The 17,773-nt window shown below is 36.5% G+C and overlaps 2 protein-coding genes across 15 annotated transcripts in view; one reads left to right on the forward strand and one right to left on the reverse strand.

Annotated features, from left to right (window-relative positions):
* GLMN (glomulin, FKBP associated protein) overlaps positions 1 to 10,450 on the forward strand; it is a 74,491-nt gene extending 64,041 nt beyond the window's left edge. For 12 of the 13 annotated variants that reach the window (XM_064428249.1, XM_064428254.1, XM_064428252.1 and 9 more), the window contains 12 exons: positions 330 to 517; positions 997 to 1,050; positions 1,850 to 1,880; positions 2,248 to 2,337; positions 2,886 to 2,927; positions 3,019 to 3,092; positions 3,401 to 3,485; positions 4,270 to 4,379; positions 5,502 to 5,565; positions 7,590 to 7,713; positions 9,089 to 9,171; positions 9,305 to 10,450. In XM_064428249.1, the coding sequence (XP_064284319.1) occupies positions 330 to 517; positions 997 to 1,050; positions 1,850 to 1,880; positions 2,248 to 2,337; positions 2,886 to 2,927; positions 3,019 to 3,092; positions 3,401 to 3,485; positions 4,270 to 4,379; positions 5,502 to 5,565; positions 7,590 to 7,713; positions 9,089 to 9,171; positions 9,305 to 9,412 (1,053 nt within the window). In that variant the 3' untranslated portion in view covers positions 9,413 to 10,450. The remainder of the gene's footprint in view (positions 1 to 329; positions 518 to 996; positions 1,051 to 1,849; positions 1,881 to 2,247; positions 2,338 to 2,885; positions 2,928 to 3,018; positions 3,093 to 3,400; positions 3,486 to 4,269; positions 4,380 to 5,501; positions 5,566 to 7,589; positions 7,714 to 9,088; positions 9,172 to 9,304) is intronic. The other variant, XM_064428263.1, reaches the window with a different exon arrangement.
* C7H1orf146 (chromosome 7 C1orf146 homolog) lies at positions 9,557 to 16,570 on the reverse strand. Of its 2 annotated transcripts, XM_064428287.1 has the most exons (6): positions 16,505 to 16,570; positions 16,124 to 16,233; positions 13,809 to 13,902; positions 12,526 to 12,694; positions 11,034 to 11,112; positions 9,557 to 10,566 (listed from the first exon to the last, which is right to left on the reverse strand). In XM_064428287.1, exons 2-6 carry the CDS (start codon positions 16,190 to 16,192, stop codon positions 10,447 to 10,449), a joined length of 531 nt encoding a protein of 176 aa, XP_064284357.1. In that variant the 5' UTR covers positions 16,193 to 16,233; positions 16,505 to 16,570; the 3' UTR covers positions 9,557 to 10,446. The 2 variants fall into 2 exon arrangements, with proteins under 2 accessions (XP_064284357.1, XP_064284356.1); XM_064428286.1 differs by lacking the exon at positions 16,505 to 16,570 and having other exon boundaries at positions 16,124 to 16,257.
* Positions 16,571 to 17,773: the final 1,203 nt, after the last annotated feature.

Raw genomic sequence — 17,773 nt, forward strand, 5'->3', positions numbered from 1 at the left:
CATGAATCTATTGTCACTCATAACATTGGGGATAAGGGAGCTGAACTAGGAGTTTGCAGATGGTCTTCATTCTCTGTTTTGTTAACTTTTGTGTGCTTGACTTTGCTATCTTAGTAACATCTTCCTAACACTAGTTATTTTTCCTCCAGGATTTTGTTTGTGCATATATCATAAATACTGCATATTTATATATTACAAATATAACATTTTTATTGATTTATATGCATGCTGTACAAGAGAATGTATGTAAATACAGTTAGAGCTTTAAAACTTAATTGGCGTACAGTTACTTTAAAGGCAACTATAGGAAATCTGTTTTTATTTTTTAGGACATTTTGTGGAATACAGGAGAATTGATACCATTAGTGTTTGTACATCATAAAGGCAAAAGTCCACACTGGGAGAATCAGGAGTTTGCAGACATAGAGCGAAAGAATTCTGCTGATTCTTTGGCATGTCTGTCATACCTGATGTTTGTTCAGCATTTTGGTGTTGAAAGCTTTCCAGTGGTTTTCAGGTAAGAACTATTCTTTCTTGCTTGTTGTAAATCTGTACTTGGAAGATTCTTTCTGAGCAGAAGAGAACTTTATTTGTGAATAGTTATGAATGAAAACTGCATTTCAGTAGTATTAATTTTATGTCAACATTTATGTATTTATATTTTATGTAACTTATGTTATATAAAGAACATACTCCTGCAGATTAGTCTCGTGTAGTTTAATTTTAGATGAGCTGTCCTTTAAAAGAAACCACTATGATTAGTCACATGGTGAAAATTAATGTATGTTAATTGTTCATTTACATATCTATAGACAGTTTCCCCATAAGAGTTCTTAACAGTGATTTGACTTACAATTTTTTTGTCTGTTTAAAAATAAATAATTTTAGGAAGAGATTTTAATTTTTTAAAAGGATACTAACCCTGAAAAATATATTGATTATGTGCAAAAGTATATGGCTTATGCAGTTTAATGTAGCCAGATTCTTCTCTTCTAGTCCTTCATACCTTCTGCTGTGCAATATGACACATATTGAAGTGCTGCTGAAAAGGTAGGGTTTGTGGAATTTGCAGGTCTAGATAGTGAGTGATCTTTTACAGTAACTCATCAAAAAATTTGAAATATAGAGAAGTTCAGATGAGGCTTATAAACTTGAGTATTAAAATAGCAAGTTTCACTATAAGATGGCTTCTCTTATGGAGAAGCAGAAGTTGTCTAAACATTTATGTATTGTTTTCATCTTGTATTGTGCTGTCATTTTTAGGAACTTTATTCAGAAAATGTAAAATTAGTAGTTTAAACACATGCAGAATAATTAGAGTGTATACTTACTTGCCCTTCTATAACAATTATTACTAAAGGCAACTATTGTGAAAATATTTATTTGAATGTGTTCTGACATGATATGCAAAACGATTAAAGTCAGGCTTTCTAAAGGAAACCAAACTTTATTATATATTTTGATTATTTCACCCTCCATAAGCAGCAGTGTTACCAAATAGCTTCTAGCACTGCTATGGAAGGCAAGTTTCCTATTCTGACTGCTTATCATTTCATTTGCTTTGGTAATCAATGTCTCAATACCTGTGGGAGATGACACGCTTTTGAGCTTATATAAATACTGAGGGAAAAAAAGTCATTTATGACTGTAAAGAGATGAGTCTAATGTTCAATTTCTCATCAGTAAGTTTATTCTAAAAATCTTTGGGAAGAATAACAAAGATTCTATATCTAAAAAATGGAATGAAAATTGCTGAGGGACAAGTTCTTGCTGACCTCTGTACTACTATTTCTTCTGAAATATCAACTGTCTTTTTAATTCACAACTTAAATTTGATTTTTTTTTCTAGAACAGAAGAATCTGTATTATCTAAAGGACTTGTAAGTTGTTTTTTTAAATTGAATTTTTGATGTTAGAATGTTTTATTTTTTCAGTTTAAGGAATGGTAAAACTTTTGTTTCTCCTTCTAAGAGAGGTATAACTGATTGATAATAGTTCCAGAAATATTTTGAGGCTTAATTAGGTATTCTTCAGCCTTACAAATACCTGTGTTTATTGAACTGTACAGTCCTGCATAAATGTTTAAATTACAGCTATCACTTATAATTGCAGCTGCTTGGAACTTGAAATATCTGAGTGAGTGTTAATGAGTGAAGGCTGGTTTAGCCATGAAATGTTAAACTGATAGATTAATTCCTGTAGATGTGCATACTGTTGACATCTTTATTTTCTTTTCCATGCCTTCAGGATCTGTTTGAGAGCTGTTTATTGAGAATGGAAGATAACAGCCTTCTCCATCACTATTTAGAATTCAGAGACTTTATTAATGTACCTCAGGTAATAAGAAACAGTGTACAGCAGTCTTCCAAGTTTGATTAGAAAAAATACTTTGCTGTCCTCTAGGTGTTTTAGAAGAGGGCATCTTACTGGCCCTTTATAAACCTGTGCTGTTAAATTGAGACCTTCAGTGTCTTGCTATATAGAATTGATTGTCTTTTCTACCTGCTGCAGCATGAAGTTTCAGTGACAATTAAAATCCACCCAGTGTGTGTGCAGGTCACTGAAGCAAGTGGGCACAGATCTTAGTTGAAAGGTGGTGCTTGCTTGTGTTTGTCTCCTCCTTGCCAACCTGCTGCTTGGCTGCATTCTTACCTGGAACCAGCACACAAGAATCCTGTTCTTGCACATCAGCCCTGGGATTTTGACTGCTGAAGCAAGCATGAATTTCTCTGATGAGAATCTTCTATTCCCTGGACATTCTCAAGTGTGCTATGGGTTTTTTGTTTGGTTTGTTTTTTTAAAGTCTTCAGTAGATTTTAGTCAGTATAATGTAATGTAATAATCTGTATGTAATTGTAAATTGTATCTCCTTTCTCTGACTGCAGGATTTGGTGAAAATTATGACCCTTTGTCCCATGGAACATATGGTATGTTAAGTGGCCTACAGAATCAGTTGGATTCTGAATGCTGAATTAATTTTTTTTTAATTCATCTGATAAACATCTCTGTTTTCTTTAGAGAAAGAAGAGTTTAAATATTTTGCAGTTGTTCATAGACAAGTTTGATACAGAGGGAAAATACACATTATTCAGGTAAGCATCCAAGTTACGGTAGGTTGTGTAATATCAGCCCCAGTGCAGCTTAATTGCATTGATACATTGATCTCTGACAGAATTTCCATCTGATAAGCCACATTAATTTTTCTATGTTAATGTTTTGATAAATAATGAATTTCAATTGCCTCATATAAAATTTGCTGTTTTATGTAAGCCAGTGTTTAAAGGTTACATAGTCATACTGTTCTGTGGTAAAACTCCCACTTAGCTCAAAACTTGGATAACATTCACTAACTCTATGGGCAGCTTTAAAGAGAAAATATCTTTGTTTTGTCTGTTTGAAGGTGTTTACTGAAGACAAGCAACCATGCTGGCGTGGAAGGATACATTATTAAAAATATAAAGGATCAGATTCACTTAGCGTTAACGGTGAGGCTGTTACCAGAAAATCCAAGCTGTCTTCTCAAAATTCTATCAGTATGGTATTGAGAAAATGTCTACAACTTAAAATTTCAGTGCTACATTAAAAAAAAAAAAATCCACTTTGAAAAGACATAAGATTATAAAATTTATGAAAAACATTACTTTGGCTTTTTCTGTCTATGGATATTTAGGTTATAATTTTACAGTTGTATTTTTAATTGTAGTATCTTATTGTATTTTTCTAAGAACTTATTACCTTTTCTGTGCTTGAAAATACATTTATTTCCTAAAGTGGAACTGCTCAGTATATTGTTTTATCCCCACAGTTCCTCATTTTTAAAATATAATTCAAATATTACAGTTCAGATAGAATGATTAATTTTTTCTTTGCTCTTATGATGACAGTCAGCATTTTATTATGAGTGCTTTGCAAATGATAAATCCATCAGGAAGGACTGGGCTACATCAAAGCCATTTTAATCTCATATTTTATAATAATTATACCAGAAAGTTGGGAAAATTAATTAAAACTAAATAATTAACTTTTTACTGTGCAGCTTCAGAATTCTCTTACTACATTTCTTCCATTTCTTTCCTGGCTGTCAAAAATAAAAAAAAAAATTAAAATTATGAAGAGGCTGGTTTGTGTACTTCACTCACAGGTCACTTTTAGAAAACATTTCTTACAGGGTTTGATTTTTTTAAAACTTTGATGTTTTATGCAAGTTACTGTTACAGTATTTAAGACCTAAATTTTGCACTCAGCTGAACTTTTTGTATTTTTTTTCAGAAGGAGTATGACAACATTTGGTTTACAGGACATCACCTGATCTCCCTTCTAGATTTAGTACTTTCACTTCCAGAAGGTGCTGAGACTGATCTTCTGCAAAACTCAGACAGGTGAGTTGTGATCACAGTTAAAAGCTTTTCTTCTTTCTTCATTATTAAAAAAGACTTTGAACTACCTTACTACAATGATGTGTCCTGTCATGTAATTAATGAGGTGGCAACATCAATGTATTTTAAGGTTTTGGAACTAGAAATGGAAACGCTCACTTATTTTAACCAGCTCTGCATAGGAGAATGTCACAGTGCCATTGCATTGATTTTTAACAATAAAAAGGATGTCCTCCTCCATTCCCCAGGGATGTGAAATGACATAACTAATGGGGAAAGCAGTATTTCCTCAGGAATGTATGGTTTGTCAGCTCTCTGCAGAAGCAGCTGAAGGAATAAAAGCAATGTGGTGTGGTGTCTGATACAGGGGAGTAATAATTAGATGCAACCTATGGTGCAAGGCATCTTTGAGGCAGTTTCACAGATTGCTACTGGGGATCCAGTATCTCATGAGTAGGATTACAGATCCATGTGAACAGTAAATAATTGCATTAAAAATTTTTAAAAAAACTGATATGTGTCTGAAAAATCTTGTGTATGTAGGGTAGGTCTTACTATATGGTAAGTAATATGATGATGTTTGGGCTTGTAAATCTGTGGGGAGATAATGTCCAGATGGACACACACCTGCTTAAAAAGCCCAGAAGCATGATGGTTAACTGTATTTGTTATCTGGAAAAAACCAACTTATGATCTCTGCTCAAAAGTATGGTAAAGCAAAAGCAAAAAAAAAAAAAAAAATTAAAAAGCACACTCAAAGTAAAAATTCAGCACAGTAGTAAAGAAAATTGTCACACTAGTTTCAAATCAACTTTGGATCAGTAGTGATACATATTATACATTCTGTATTATACATATTATACATTCTGTGATGAGGTTCTGTCTCCTGAGAGGACTGTGTCCCTTAAATCACCTCTGCAGTCTGATGACAGTTTCAGTTCTACTTGCAAAGTGTGAACTGTGTTATGGACACCACTGCACACAGTGCTCTAGGTGGAGCTGTACTGCTCAAAAGATGGCTGGTTGCCTTTTGTACAGATGGATACTCCACACCAGCATGTCTGGCTAATGGACAATTAAAATTACAATCCTGCTAATAGGTATCTGTATGTTTTTAATTCACAGGATTATGGCATCACTGAATCTGCTGAGATACTTGGTCATTAAGGATTGTGAAAGTGACAGTCAAGTAGGTACTATTTGATTTGAAAATCACTGATTAGCTGAGAGGTGGATTCACATGAGCACTGCTGTGCTTGATTCAAAAAACGTGGGTTTTGCATTTTCTTTGTAATGGTTGGTTCCCCAGAAGTTATGCTTTTATTAAGACATTAAGAAATATGTAATCTGGTCTTTGTTTTGATGAAATTGTTTGCATATATACTGTTCCTATAAACAAACTAATCCTTTTACTCTGCCAGTTGAACTGTGATCTATCTCCATAACCATAGAGAATGTCACCACCAAATCACACACCCAACAAGTATTCCCATATGAAAAAATTGTTATTTTTGCTTATTTATTTGCTGGTATCCCTCAAACCACCAACTGGCTATCTTTATAGCAATAATAATACAATATAATTTTCTAGTTTCTAAAATAAAAAATAAAAAATAAAATCTGATCTACTTTTAGACTAATTTGAGATCTGGGAATAAATTTTGTAAGTGCCCAATAATGTTACTAATCTAATTAGAATAACAGTGAAATAACCAGTACTGATTGCTGAAACCATAATGAAAATGAAAAGCAAAAATAGCTTTCAGTGGTTGCATTTCTCATTTACTAGTTTATGTAACTAGTTAATATTGGTAGACTGTAGCTGTTTGTCATATTTAAGGGGTGATTACTAATGGTCTCCTCAGTTACATGTAAATACATAGCTTTGTAGGAAAAGTAAGAATTCCTCTTTTATTATTAATAAAAAACTATATGTAGTAGCTCTCAGCTGCTCTAACAGTGCTGTCTAGTACCTGGCAAAAAGAATGTCCATACAGCTTGAGGAAAAAATAGCATCACATCTTCTGAAGATTTTCCCTTAAATTTAGGCTCTGTCAGTTCTTCTTGACTTCTTCCCTGTCTCTCTTCATACAGTGCAAGTGAGGCAGAAAGAAAATGCCTCCTTCCACGTCAGTTCAGATATTTTGATTGCTGTGTAGCAAGCATTTTCATTAATCAAGTTTAAAAATAACTATTTTTCTAGAAAGTTCCTTTTTAAAGCCACATTCAGGTGGAAGTAATTACTGTTCTTATTTGGACTGTTAACTGTGTCATGTAGTATTAAAATGTGGTGAATTTTCCACTGTTGTTAGTGGATTCACTGTACTTAAAATTGAAAATTCTTATTTTTATTGTCCTTATTCTGCCCTTTGAGGATACTGCCTGAAGAAAGGAGTTGTATAAATGGCTCCTATATACAAAGCAGCCTTTGTGTCTTTGGATTTTTTTCCTTCTACAGCAGTTTGTAGCAAACCCAAGCTTATTTTCCTCTCTGTAACCCTGAACAGCCTTGGTTCTGAGCATCTTTTCCTTGCACCTCCTGCTTCCTGAATGCCATCATTGTAAACTCCTTCTTTCTGCCCAGTGTCAAACTGGGGAGAATTTTATAGTCACTGTGGCTACTGTGTTGAAGGATGGGAGAGTAGCATATCCAGTAACATTCCTACAGTGCTTTTAAAATGCAATAGACAATTGGGAAGCATGGTGTTTATCACAACTTTCTTTGGCATCACAATACAGTGTTAATTTAGGAATGTTAATTTAAATATTTGTTCTGTTCTGCTGCTGAATTGTCTGAGAGGAGCCTACAACTGCCATTTACTTGCTGTAGAGATTCTAGCCTGAGAAAGGGCCTAGAACCTGCCCTCCAACACATCAGGATTCTTTGAGCTTTGCTTACAAGGACAAGCTGAAAATGTGCATTTCCATTGCTGTAGTTACCGGCCTACACACTGAGTCCTCCTCTGCACCTTTTTTTTTTTGAATGCTTCATAGTCAATCAACAAATAATGTAGGGGAGAGGAAGAGGAGCTGAAATACCCATCACAACGCTGCTCATGCTTAAATGCATGACTCTGAATTATTGTTTTTATCTTTTTTTCCCACCACAGAAGTATATGTTCTAAAGACTAGTAAAAAAACTTGTGCTCAAAAGCTTAGTATTGCAATGATTCATTGAAACTGTTTGTAACCTTCTCTGTTCTGTTTGACTAGACTGGTGTGTGGACCACACTTGGCAAGATAGAGCAGAATTTCTTAAAACCACTGCGTGTAGGACTCAATATGTCAAGAGCACATTATGAAGCAGAAATTAAAAATAAGAAAGAAAACAGAAAAGGTTGGTTTTTATTTTTTTGTTCTTAGCTTTGTTCCTATCTAGAAACTTCGGTAATCTATTGGAAATGAGGAACTGGTGAATGCTGCATAGATCAAGTTTTATTTAACTGTTGCCACTATTCCAAATTTCGAGTAATAATTCAGTAGTTGCTGCATTAAAAATTTTCATAGTTGGTCAGAACTTATCTGTCATCACATTAGTAAATCTTATGGAAACCTGGTAGAACTGTCACATGAAGACCTTCAGAACTTGTTCTGCATTTATACTTTTGATTTTAATGTTACAAAGGAGAAACTAAGTTTCTCTGAATACATAACCCTTAGGTTTAATACCAGGTGTGGGAGGGTTAACAAGAGAAAAAATAAGTCACAGTGCTCTCTAAAGCCTGAAGCATTACATTCACTTTTTAAAAATACATTATTTTTTTTTAATCTGACACACAGAATCAGATTCTGCTCTGGGTTAAGCAGACACATTGCATGGAGCACAAGAGCTGTAGCTGCTTCAGGCAATCTCTCTGTATGTCAGATCCTCTGTTCCTTGTGGTCTCCAGTATAATTAAGATAGCCCAAGGAATTTGTGTCTGCTACTAAAAATGTCAATACAGCTTTTTGCCCCTAGTCTTATCCTCTTCCACTGCAAACTATGTACTTATGAGGAAAAGAAGGGGACTTCTTCTCTCAAGACAACCTGTAGCTATCTCTCTAAAGGGAATCCTTCAAGATTAATCAGGAAGCTTTTCCTTAAATCCCTCTTACAATTCTCTAGCCTTCAACAAAGTATAAAGCAATTTGAGTTTGGGAGAGAACATCTAAATTGTAACAAATGGTTTAGCTTTCTTCCCTTGTGTTTAATCTTTGTAAGCATTACATTGAATTTCAAATATGTGGTCTGAATGTAAGAGGTTTTCCCCTTATTTTTCAGACCTGTCCTTGTAGTTTAGCCTGCTGCAAGTAATCTGTCTATAACAGAGAAGCCTGCAGCCTTTTCTTAATAAAATAAGTATTTAATGTCTGGATTCATTAAGTCAAGCTAAAGAACCTCCTACTATCTCTCTGGATGTGGAAATACTAAAAATGTATCAAAACTGGGCCAGATAACATTTATTTTTCCTTTTGAAGAGCATGTGAGCTCTGTCAAATTAGTTCCAGTTGCAGATTTTGCCTGTTCAGTAATGTAGGCATTTGTGTTATACAAAGTATAAAGATATCATCCAACTCCAACTGTCTTCCTCTTAAGGTTCAGCACCCTCTGTCATGTGTTTTGTCAGTCCCTAGATTTCTGTTCTTAACAATTACCGTCATGAAATGCTGATATTTAAAATATTCTTTTAATTCTAAATGTCATGTTGGTTTCTTCATGTTTTCTTCTACAGAGGCACAAAGTTCTAATACAGTTTGCTCTGTAACTGTTAGTGGGGAAAAGATGCCTGCCATGACTACTGGAATGCAGCTTCAAGTGAGTTTGCTCTTCCCTTCAATCACTCTGAAGTACTGAGTGCATTTTTTTTTTCAATGTGGAGACAAAAGCAAATGTAAAATGGGTAAAAAAAATCTAATAAAAATGACACTCATCTTTCTTGTCATTTCAGGTTTTACACTCAGCTCTCTTCACATTTGACTTAATAGAAAGTGTTCTAGCTCGGGTAGAAGAACTCATTGAAGTGAAAACAAAAGCTGTAATGGATGAGAATAGTTAAGGCAGCTGGAGTGTTTGAATTAACAGACTCCTGACAAGATCATTTGGACTGTGTGACTTCAGGTGCAAGGGAGGCCCTGTAAGGAAGAGCAATTTAGAGTGGCCTCCAGAAGAACTGCAAATGCTGCTCTTCATAAGTCTGCTGTTCTTTTTTTTTTTTTTTTTTGCTCTTGTTGCATGTGATTTGCAGATATGGTCTGTTCACTCCTCTTCAGAATTTGATGCTTTTTCTTAAGTTTAGAAACTAAAACTAAAAAAAAAAAACAAAGATGTCTTCTTCTCTGTGGCAAGGAGGTATGGTTAGGCATTTATCTTTTTTAAATTTTCAGAATTTGTTGGGTAGTAGTTGCTGACTGGTATTGTGAATTACAAAGATTTTTATCAAGTGATTGAAGAACCATTAATTAAAAAGCCCTGTTTAAGCAAAATGTATTTTTATTAGCACATTTTAATGTTGACAAACAAGCTTCTCTATTTGCAGACAGGACTGTAAGGTACAGATAGCTAACACTACTGAATATACTATCTATAGATAGTAAAAACACTGTGGCAAAGGAAACCAGGTTTAAAGAAAAACAACTTTGAGCCAAATAAGATGCTAGAACTTAGTAACATAACAGATAACACTTATGTTTAAAAACAGTGTAAGGTTGCATACATACAGCTGCTGCTTTTAGGGATACCTGTATTTTTGAATTGTTTTGATTATCCTTATCTTTAACTATACAGCTTTCCTTAAGACATAGTAATTTTTTTGGGGAATTATTAATAAATAGATGAGCCTCTAAGGCTAGAACCAAGTTAAAAATAAGGATGACTTTCCTATTGTGCAGCCAAACCTTTTTTTCCCTCCCTAGAAAGCACATTTGGTATCAAGTATGCTATTTTTCACTGTATAGCTATTTAATATGAATTTTCATGCCAAATGCATATGTTGTATGTAGTGTTTTGAAATATAACTATATTTTTAAGAACATTCTATATTTTGTTTAAAATGTAGCCACTCTATTTATGAATAAAAAACCAAATATTAAGTTAATTATGGTGCGATTGGTACTCCTGAAGCATCTTCCAAACTGGACTTTTTTCTATTATTTGGGCCTTTGTCATTTCTATTTTGCAACGAGTATCATCTGCTTGTGGCTTAGAAGTTACCTTAGAGAAAAGAAAAATAATATGAGTAGAACACAGTGGTTTTTAGGTGATAGAATAATCAACATTTTATTTTTCCAATAGTAGAAATGCAAAATTATTTAACGATGAAATTTGAATTGTGTGTTCTCGAGTAGGTGTTCAGGAATGCTGTACACAGAGGTGATAGTATCTCAGCAGGAGTTAACAGTAAGTGAAGACATCCTAAATTAACAATGGTAAACAGGAGCCAAGCAAGCTCTTAGATATCTAATTTCTTTTCTTAGATGCTATTAAGAGCTATTAAGTTAGCTTTAACAGTAGTTTAAAGACTCAGCTAATGCATCAGAGCACCAGTCCTACCTTATGTATTAATGGATTGTGGTCAGTTTTACCTAAAAAGTTCCATTAAGGAAAACCAAGTATTTTATAGTTCTTGGCTTTTCCTGAGTAATACACTAATATTTTTAAGTGTATGCAACTGGACTTACCTTAGCCATAGTTAGCATTAATTTAACAGTTTCAGCAGGATTATGAACCGGTATTACACGTAAATTGCTGCCCAGGAATCTGCACAACAAAATAAATAAGGTTACTTTTAGAACATGTATTTAATTTGTTATGCCATAAAACTCAAACAGCATTCCCACATGAAGTAAACAGCTTTTAGTGTGCAGTTTTACTTACAGGGAAGGCTGCTTTTATTCTGAAAGGCAAGTGCAGCATTCATGCTGTTTGTAAAGCCATCTGTCCCATTTCTGTACCACTTATTTAGATGGGATTTGGAAGGGCTCATTTCTTTATCAAGGTCTCTTCAGCAATCAATCAGCACTTCTTAAGCATGTGTACATTCAGAGAGAGCTAAACCCTCTTCTGTGATATTGCTGAAGGCTCTTCTCAGTGGCAGTAAAAAATATTTGGGTTGTTTTCTTGTTTTTATGGCTGTGGAAGAACACAGTCAAGTATCTAAAAACACTGCTAAAAATACTTCAGAATTTGAACTAAATCTTTGTAGTGTGCTATAAATAAAACAACCTGTATTCCAGACACGATTAAGATAATGGGATAATTCCACTACTTTCATGTAAAGACTTGCTCACTCAATACTTCAACCTAAAATTATTTCTCTCTATAAATAGTGTTATTAATATGCATTCATTCTTGAGAAGGGGATCTGAAGATTTAAAATAGTAGCATGAGTTGTTATTCAGTGAGATTATGGAGGAGAGACATCAAAGCTTAGGCAAGCACAGAGCCTCTCCCTAAGAATTGCACCTTAAGTGTGGTGCAACAATGACGTTACCTTTGCTGCTGTTTTCTGTTGTAGAGCTAAAACAGGAGAGGGACTCCACAACAAAGAATGAGGAATTTTAAATAACCAAAACGAATTTAAATAATGCAGATGAAGTGCCCAGCTGCTCAGTTGCATAGTCCCCTGTGACCTCCCCTTGTGCCTGCCACCTGTTCTTCCCTGCAATCTGTCTGATGACTTGGAGTCATTCACATTAAGACCTCCTGCTGGTAAGGTATCTCATCTGAACTTGTCTGATCTTGCTTCTAATTAGCAAGAATAAATGTTACAGGCACTGTCCTTTAAAATTTTTACAGTGCATTAGTAAAATAAAATTTGTGTATTGCTGAAATAATTCACAAAGGGTAAGGTTGGAAAGAACCATAGTGTGTCAACTCCAATCTCCCTGCTCAAGCAGGGTTATCCCAGAGCACACTGCACAGGATTGCATCCAGATGGTTCTGGAATATCTCCATGAGGGAGACTCCACATCCTCTGGGCAATCTGTTGCAGTGCTCAGTCATCCTAACAGTGAAGAAGTTCTTCCTCATGTTCAGGTGAAATTTCCTGTGCATCAGTTTCTCTCCATTGCCTCTTGTACTATTTATTCCTAAAACAATATTTCCGAATCCAAGACTGCTATTTCATTTCTTCTTAGCAATATAAAGTTCAGTTTACTGTTGAAATCATACCTTCTCTGAATGCTGAACATGATACTCCATTCTTCTGGTCCATGAAGAGCAGCTGACAAAACCAAAAAGCTGTTCCGATGGATGTTTATGAACTTCTGAATTCTTTTGGAAAACTCTTCTTCCCCTGTCCTGAGCAAGTCTTGAGTGTCTGACAGTATAAATGCAATGCCTATTGAGGAAATTGCTGTAAGTGTACAGGTCATGGCAGGAATGGGATGAAGTTCTCACCACAAACTGGAAAGCATAATTCTTGAAGCAACCATTAGTTTGAAACACAGTGGAATAGAACATGAATGAATTTCCACATCTCTGACAGGGAGACTTGGCCAGTGATTACTAGTAGTTTTAAGATAAAATTTAAAAATTTAAAAATTCAGGTTATTTTTCTACCATAACATCAAAAAACCACCAGCTATTCCATCTACTCAAAGCAGACACATCTGAATGCCTTTGAGAGCACAGGCCTCAGGAACAAGCAACTGCTATAATGGAATGAATTTGGGGCAAATGCAAAGGCTGACTGAAAAGCTCAGGAAGTCCTGTTTCTAAATGAAAGAAACAGTTGCAAAATGTTGAAAGTTAGCTAAACTGTCTACCATGAAAAATGAACTTATATATCTGTCAACTTAAATTGTTCTGAAAGGGAAAGTTAAGGCTGAGGTTTAGGAGGGTTAACACCTGAGCATACAAAGGTCTATGTCAGCTTGTGCTGGTCCTTAGAGTTCAGGAAAATTGAAGTATCTCATCTACATGTCTAGAACATCTTCTGCTCTAAAAAGGAAAAACAGCTGTTTCATGTTTACAATTTCAGTGATTTCTTAATCAAATCCACTCGAATAATCTTTTTCTCGCCTCCTCTGCCACAACTAGCTGTGCAAATTCAACTTGGAAGTTGAAAGCTCAGGGTGTTGGTTCACTCTTATATTTACAGCCATGTATACTAAAGATCTTGGTGGCAGCTTACATGTTTGTGGCATTTAGCATGTTTGCTCAGTTATAACACAAATTTACTGAACAGTTCAGCTGATGATCACCAAATATCATGTAGCTGTTCTGTAACATGTCCAAAAAAAACCCCCAAAACCAACGAAAGTGTTTAATCCCCAACATTATCTGTTTCACACTCTGATTTACATACAGTCATAGCACAACTCCTTCCACTGCTGCACGACATCCCAACAATGTAGAGTTCATTCAGTTTCGTGTAGCCCACAACTAAATGGCTGCCCTGACTCTGTATTTGGATTTTATGATTTAAAAGCATGAACTTTAAAGTAGTGTACCAGAAAGAGGAAAAATCACAGATCCAGTTTCCACTGATTCTGAATAGCGAAGTCGGTGTTGTTGCCTCTGCAGAGCTGTAGAAATTTCATGATCCTAAATAAATTTTAAAAGGTTATTTTGAGAAGTTTTCAGCCAACAAGTTAGAAATATTCTTAAAGCATCAGCAGGACCACTATAGATAGACCTTTGGCACTGTTGTTCAAAAAGTATTTCTTATTCCACTTAAAAAAAATACTAAAATGCTAAACATGATCAGTTTTGAAGTATTTGATTGGAAGTTACAAACTGAATAACAATTATATATGTGTATGTTCAGTTTGTCTTAGGAAACTCTTGCATAGTGCACAAAGAAGGTCAAACATTTTCCAGTCTGTTTTGGTAAGATGTGCTAAAAGAGGATTTGCAGAAGTGAGGATAATACAGGAGCGTGTTTCTATGACTCTGGTTAATTAGGCTGCATTATTTTCACAGATGTCAGCATCTCAGCTGGAAAATCGTTCAGAAATTTTGTATGGGACATGATTTTCTTTAAAGCTTTTTGACAGAAAGCAATCCACACAGGAAAAGTAGAACATTGCACTATGCAGCATAATCATCTACAGAATGGAATGTGTTTGGATGTATTTTTCAGCCTGCAAAAACCATTTCTGCAGTATGTTCCACAGAAGCTGCATGAATGCACATATATTAAAGGTTAAATCACTGAGACTTTTTAGCTAATAACATGTTCTTTAACCTACCCATTCAAAACACAGCCACATAGGGAACTGCCATGATTTAGTGGAAGAGTACAACAGAAAATCTGGATTGCAACTGAACCTTGAAGGAGACATTAACCAGAAATGTCATTTCTGGTCTTTCAATTGGTCTGGAAAGGGTACACTCAGTGGCAACTGCTTGTAAGGTTTAGCTACATTTTACAAAAAAATCTCAGCTTCAAAGCCACTGCCGAATTATTTAATGTACAAATGTAAATAACATCTATATGAAAATTACAGCTCATAACCAAAACTAATGCAAAAAAGCTGTAGGCACACAGTTTGTGGTGTTTGGGAGTGGGGCTGGCCCAGCCTCATCCCCAGCTGTGAGCAGCACTGGCAGCAATGAGCCATGGAGTGCCCAGGGGCACTGACCAACCCCCAAAGGGAGCAGAGGGCACACAGGGGCAGTGCAGCAACATGAGGGGATAAAAGGCTGGGACAAAGAGCAAGAAGGGCAGAGCTTGCAGCCTTCTGAAGAGATGTGATGTTACTGTGTATGGGCAGGCACCTGAAGCCTTCTGATGTGGTATGGTGTTGCTCTGTCTGGGTAAATGCTTAAAGCTTTCTGAAATTGTATGGTGATACTCAGTGTATTGTGGCTGTCTCAGCTATGATATATGCTGTGACAAAAAGCCATCTTGGATTTGTATTCATTACCTCCATTGCTTTGCTTATGAGGAGGCCTTACTAAGAGCAGTAGTTTGGAGTAGAGCTGGGGGTAGGAGTGAGTTATGCTGGTATAGCTGATGAAATCACTGCCATCCATTTCCTCCTGCCATATTATGGCACAAACATGCACAGTTTACAGGCTGTAAACTCCAAAATGAGCAGGCAAGTAAGTATAGGCTTTAAAGTGAGGCGATTCAGGAATTACTTCAACACAGTGCACCCATTTACACAGCAGAGATGGGGTGATAACCTTGTCAGCCAAGCCAGCATAAGACATCCTTGCTTGTGAATCAAAGCTCTCTTGCCTCTAAATTCTCGCCAGCTGGCATGAAATTGGCCTCAGCTGCAGAAGCTAATTACCAGCTCCTTGACATACCCTTTCACTTTACTTGGGAACAGACTCGAGGCTTCTGATGTTAACAGACAAATATATATAGTAATATCTGTAAGACTCAGTATTTTAAACTGAATTATGTACTTACGGAGTAATTGTCTACCCCCATGTTGATACTGCATAGGAAAAATTAAAGTATTTAGGGAGAAATTCAGAAAAAATCCAGCAACATTTCTGATGGAATTATTTATAGAGCAAACTGAAAGAGGCATCAGTGCCGTGCAAAAACGATGAGTCAGGAGAATATCCTAAAGCAGTGTAACTCAGAATAGCAGGTGACAGGAATACTAAACAGATATGGAAGTAGCTAGGAGAAAATACAGTTGCACACAAATATAATCAGTATTCTGATAGCTTCAGACTAATATCAGGTTTATCCTGAAAAAACTGTATTTGTTGACATTGAATAAAATATTTCCATATACAGACTAGAGGAAATTCTTTCAGCCTCCCTAGAGTCAGATGCTGGCCTTGGCAAGGGCTATCCCACCTGCAGAGCTGTGCTCATAATGACCGTCGTTATCCACCTTGTCTGCTCCTGCCCGCAGCTTTCTGCCATCTTTTTCAGTGGCTCAATAGCTCTGCAGTGAGGTGTCACTTCTGAAAAGTTTGGGAAGAGAGAGACGACAAATATTTCCCGCCACTTAACGAGGTGAGCTGTTCGAAGCACAGGGACACATTAAAGAGCTCATTAAAAACCAGCGGAGCGCCGGCAGGAGCGAGAGGAGGCCGCGAGGCTCCCCTCAGCCTTTGTGGCAGCTGCTCCCCGTGCCGGCCTCAGCCCTTGCCCGCCCCGAAGCTGTCCGGGGGCAGCGCTGGAGCCCCGCGGAGCCTGCGGGAGGCGGCAAAGCGGGAGCGGGCCCGGCCTCACCCTCAGCCCCTCAGCCCTCAGGAGGAGCCGCGCGGCGCCGGAACCCCCGGCTCGACGGAATGTCCGCGGTGGGCGGCGAGTTTGGAGCTGTTTGTGGGTAAGAACAGGCCAAGTTATGTTCTATAGAAGTTATAGAAACGTAGAAGTTTCACAGGACAAAAATGCGAAAGCAAGAGACAGCACCGCTTTCAGTGAAAAAGAAATAGTGTGTTGAAGCTTCTTTTTTAATCATGTAAGAGGAAATAATGCTTCCACATGGTCAAGAAGAGTTGGCATGCCGAACCATTAAAAGCACTGGTACCCAGCTCTGTTCTTTAGCCAGGCACGGCTCTAGCTTCTCATACTGTCTTCTGAAACTGGGATTTTTACCAAAAATCAGATAGTTTCTTGTTGTTATTTTAAAATGCCCTAAAAAGTGAATAAAAAGAAAAAGCTTTTACTAAACTAACTTAATTTATGTATTTTTAAAAATGTAATTACAAAGAAATACAAATATTGGAAATAGGCTCCTGATGGGTACCTTTTTTCCCTGATAGCCACTTACTGTGCATGAAGTTGGACATCCCCAAACTCAGAATATCACTTGAGAAGCATCAAAGTACAATGATGGGTAAGTGTGAGACAATGAGAAAAATCCAAACCTTAACAGAAAATGCTTCCTATCAGTATTTTGACTCCAGTTGTTATACATTTACTCTTGTAAATTATGTGTCTTAATTACAGTTTGCAAATATTTGTACCTATTTCTGCTTGTCACTTACATTTGACAATAGCTGGTTTTTGAAATAAAAACAGGGCTTGTTCTGAGCAGAATGGACCCTGGACCCTGCACTGTCTCCTGTGCTCTGGCCTCATGGGTGTGTGGTACAAGTCTGATGCAGTAGGACATGCTGAGCTCCTGGGACTCTGCCCAAGGGACAGTTTTGGTAGAAGTTTGTTCTGCAAGACCATTTGAGTATTTAATGACTTGGATGTCTCTTTTTTGAGCCTGAATGTCAGATCACTAATTAAGTAGAGCTCAGACTCGAAGAAAATAGATTTTTCTGAATTGTGTGTTCCTCAGAGCATTCTTCTCCACTGTAGTTTCCTTTCCCAAAAGGGAATTCTCAGGAAAGCTATTTTCCTACTTACTGTTATCTCTGCTGTGACAGTTTCTGACATTTGGCTAGTTTTAGCTTTTAATCTCAGAAGCCTTTCTTTCCCACATACCTCCATGGTGCATTTCACATGCAGGTGAAGTTGCAGGAGAGAGAAAGAACAGGGTGGAGT

Source organism: Passer domesticus, chromosome 7 (genome assembly GCF_036417665.1).
Source record: "Passer domesticus isolate bPasDom1 chromosome 7, bPasDom1.hap1, whole genome shotgun sequence".
Lineage (NCBI taxonomy): Eukaryota > Metazoa > Chordata > Aves > Passeriformes > Passeridae > Passer > Passer domesticus.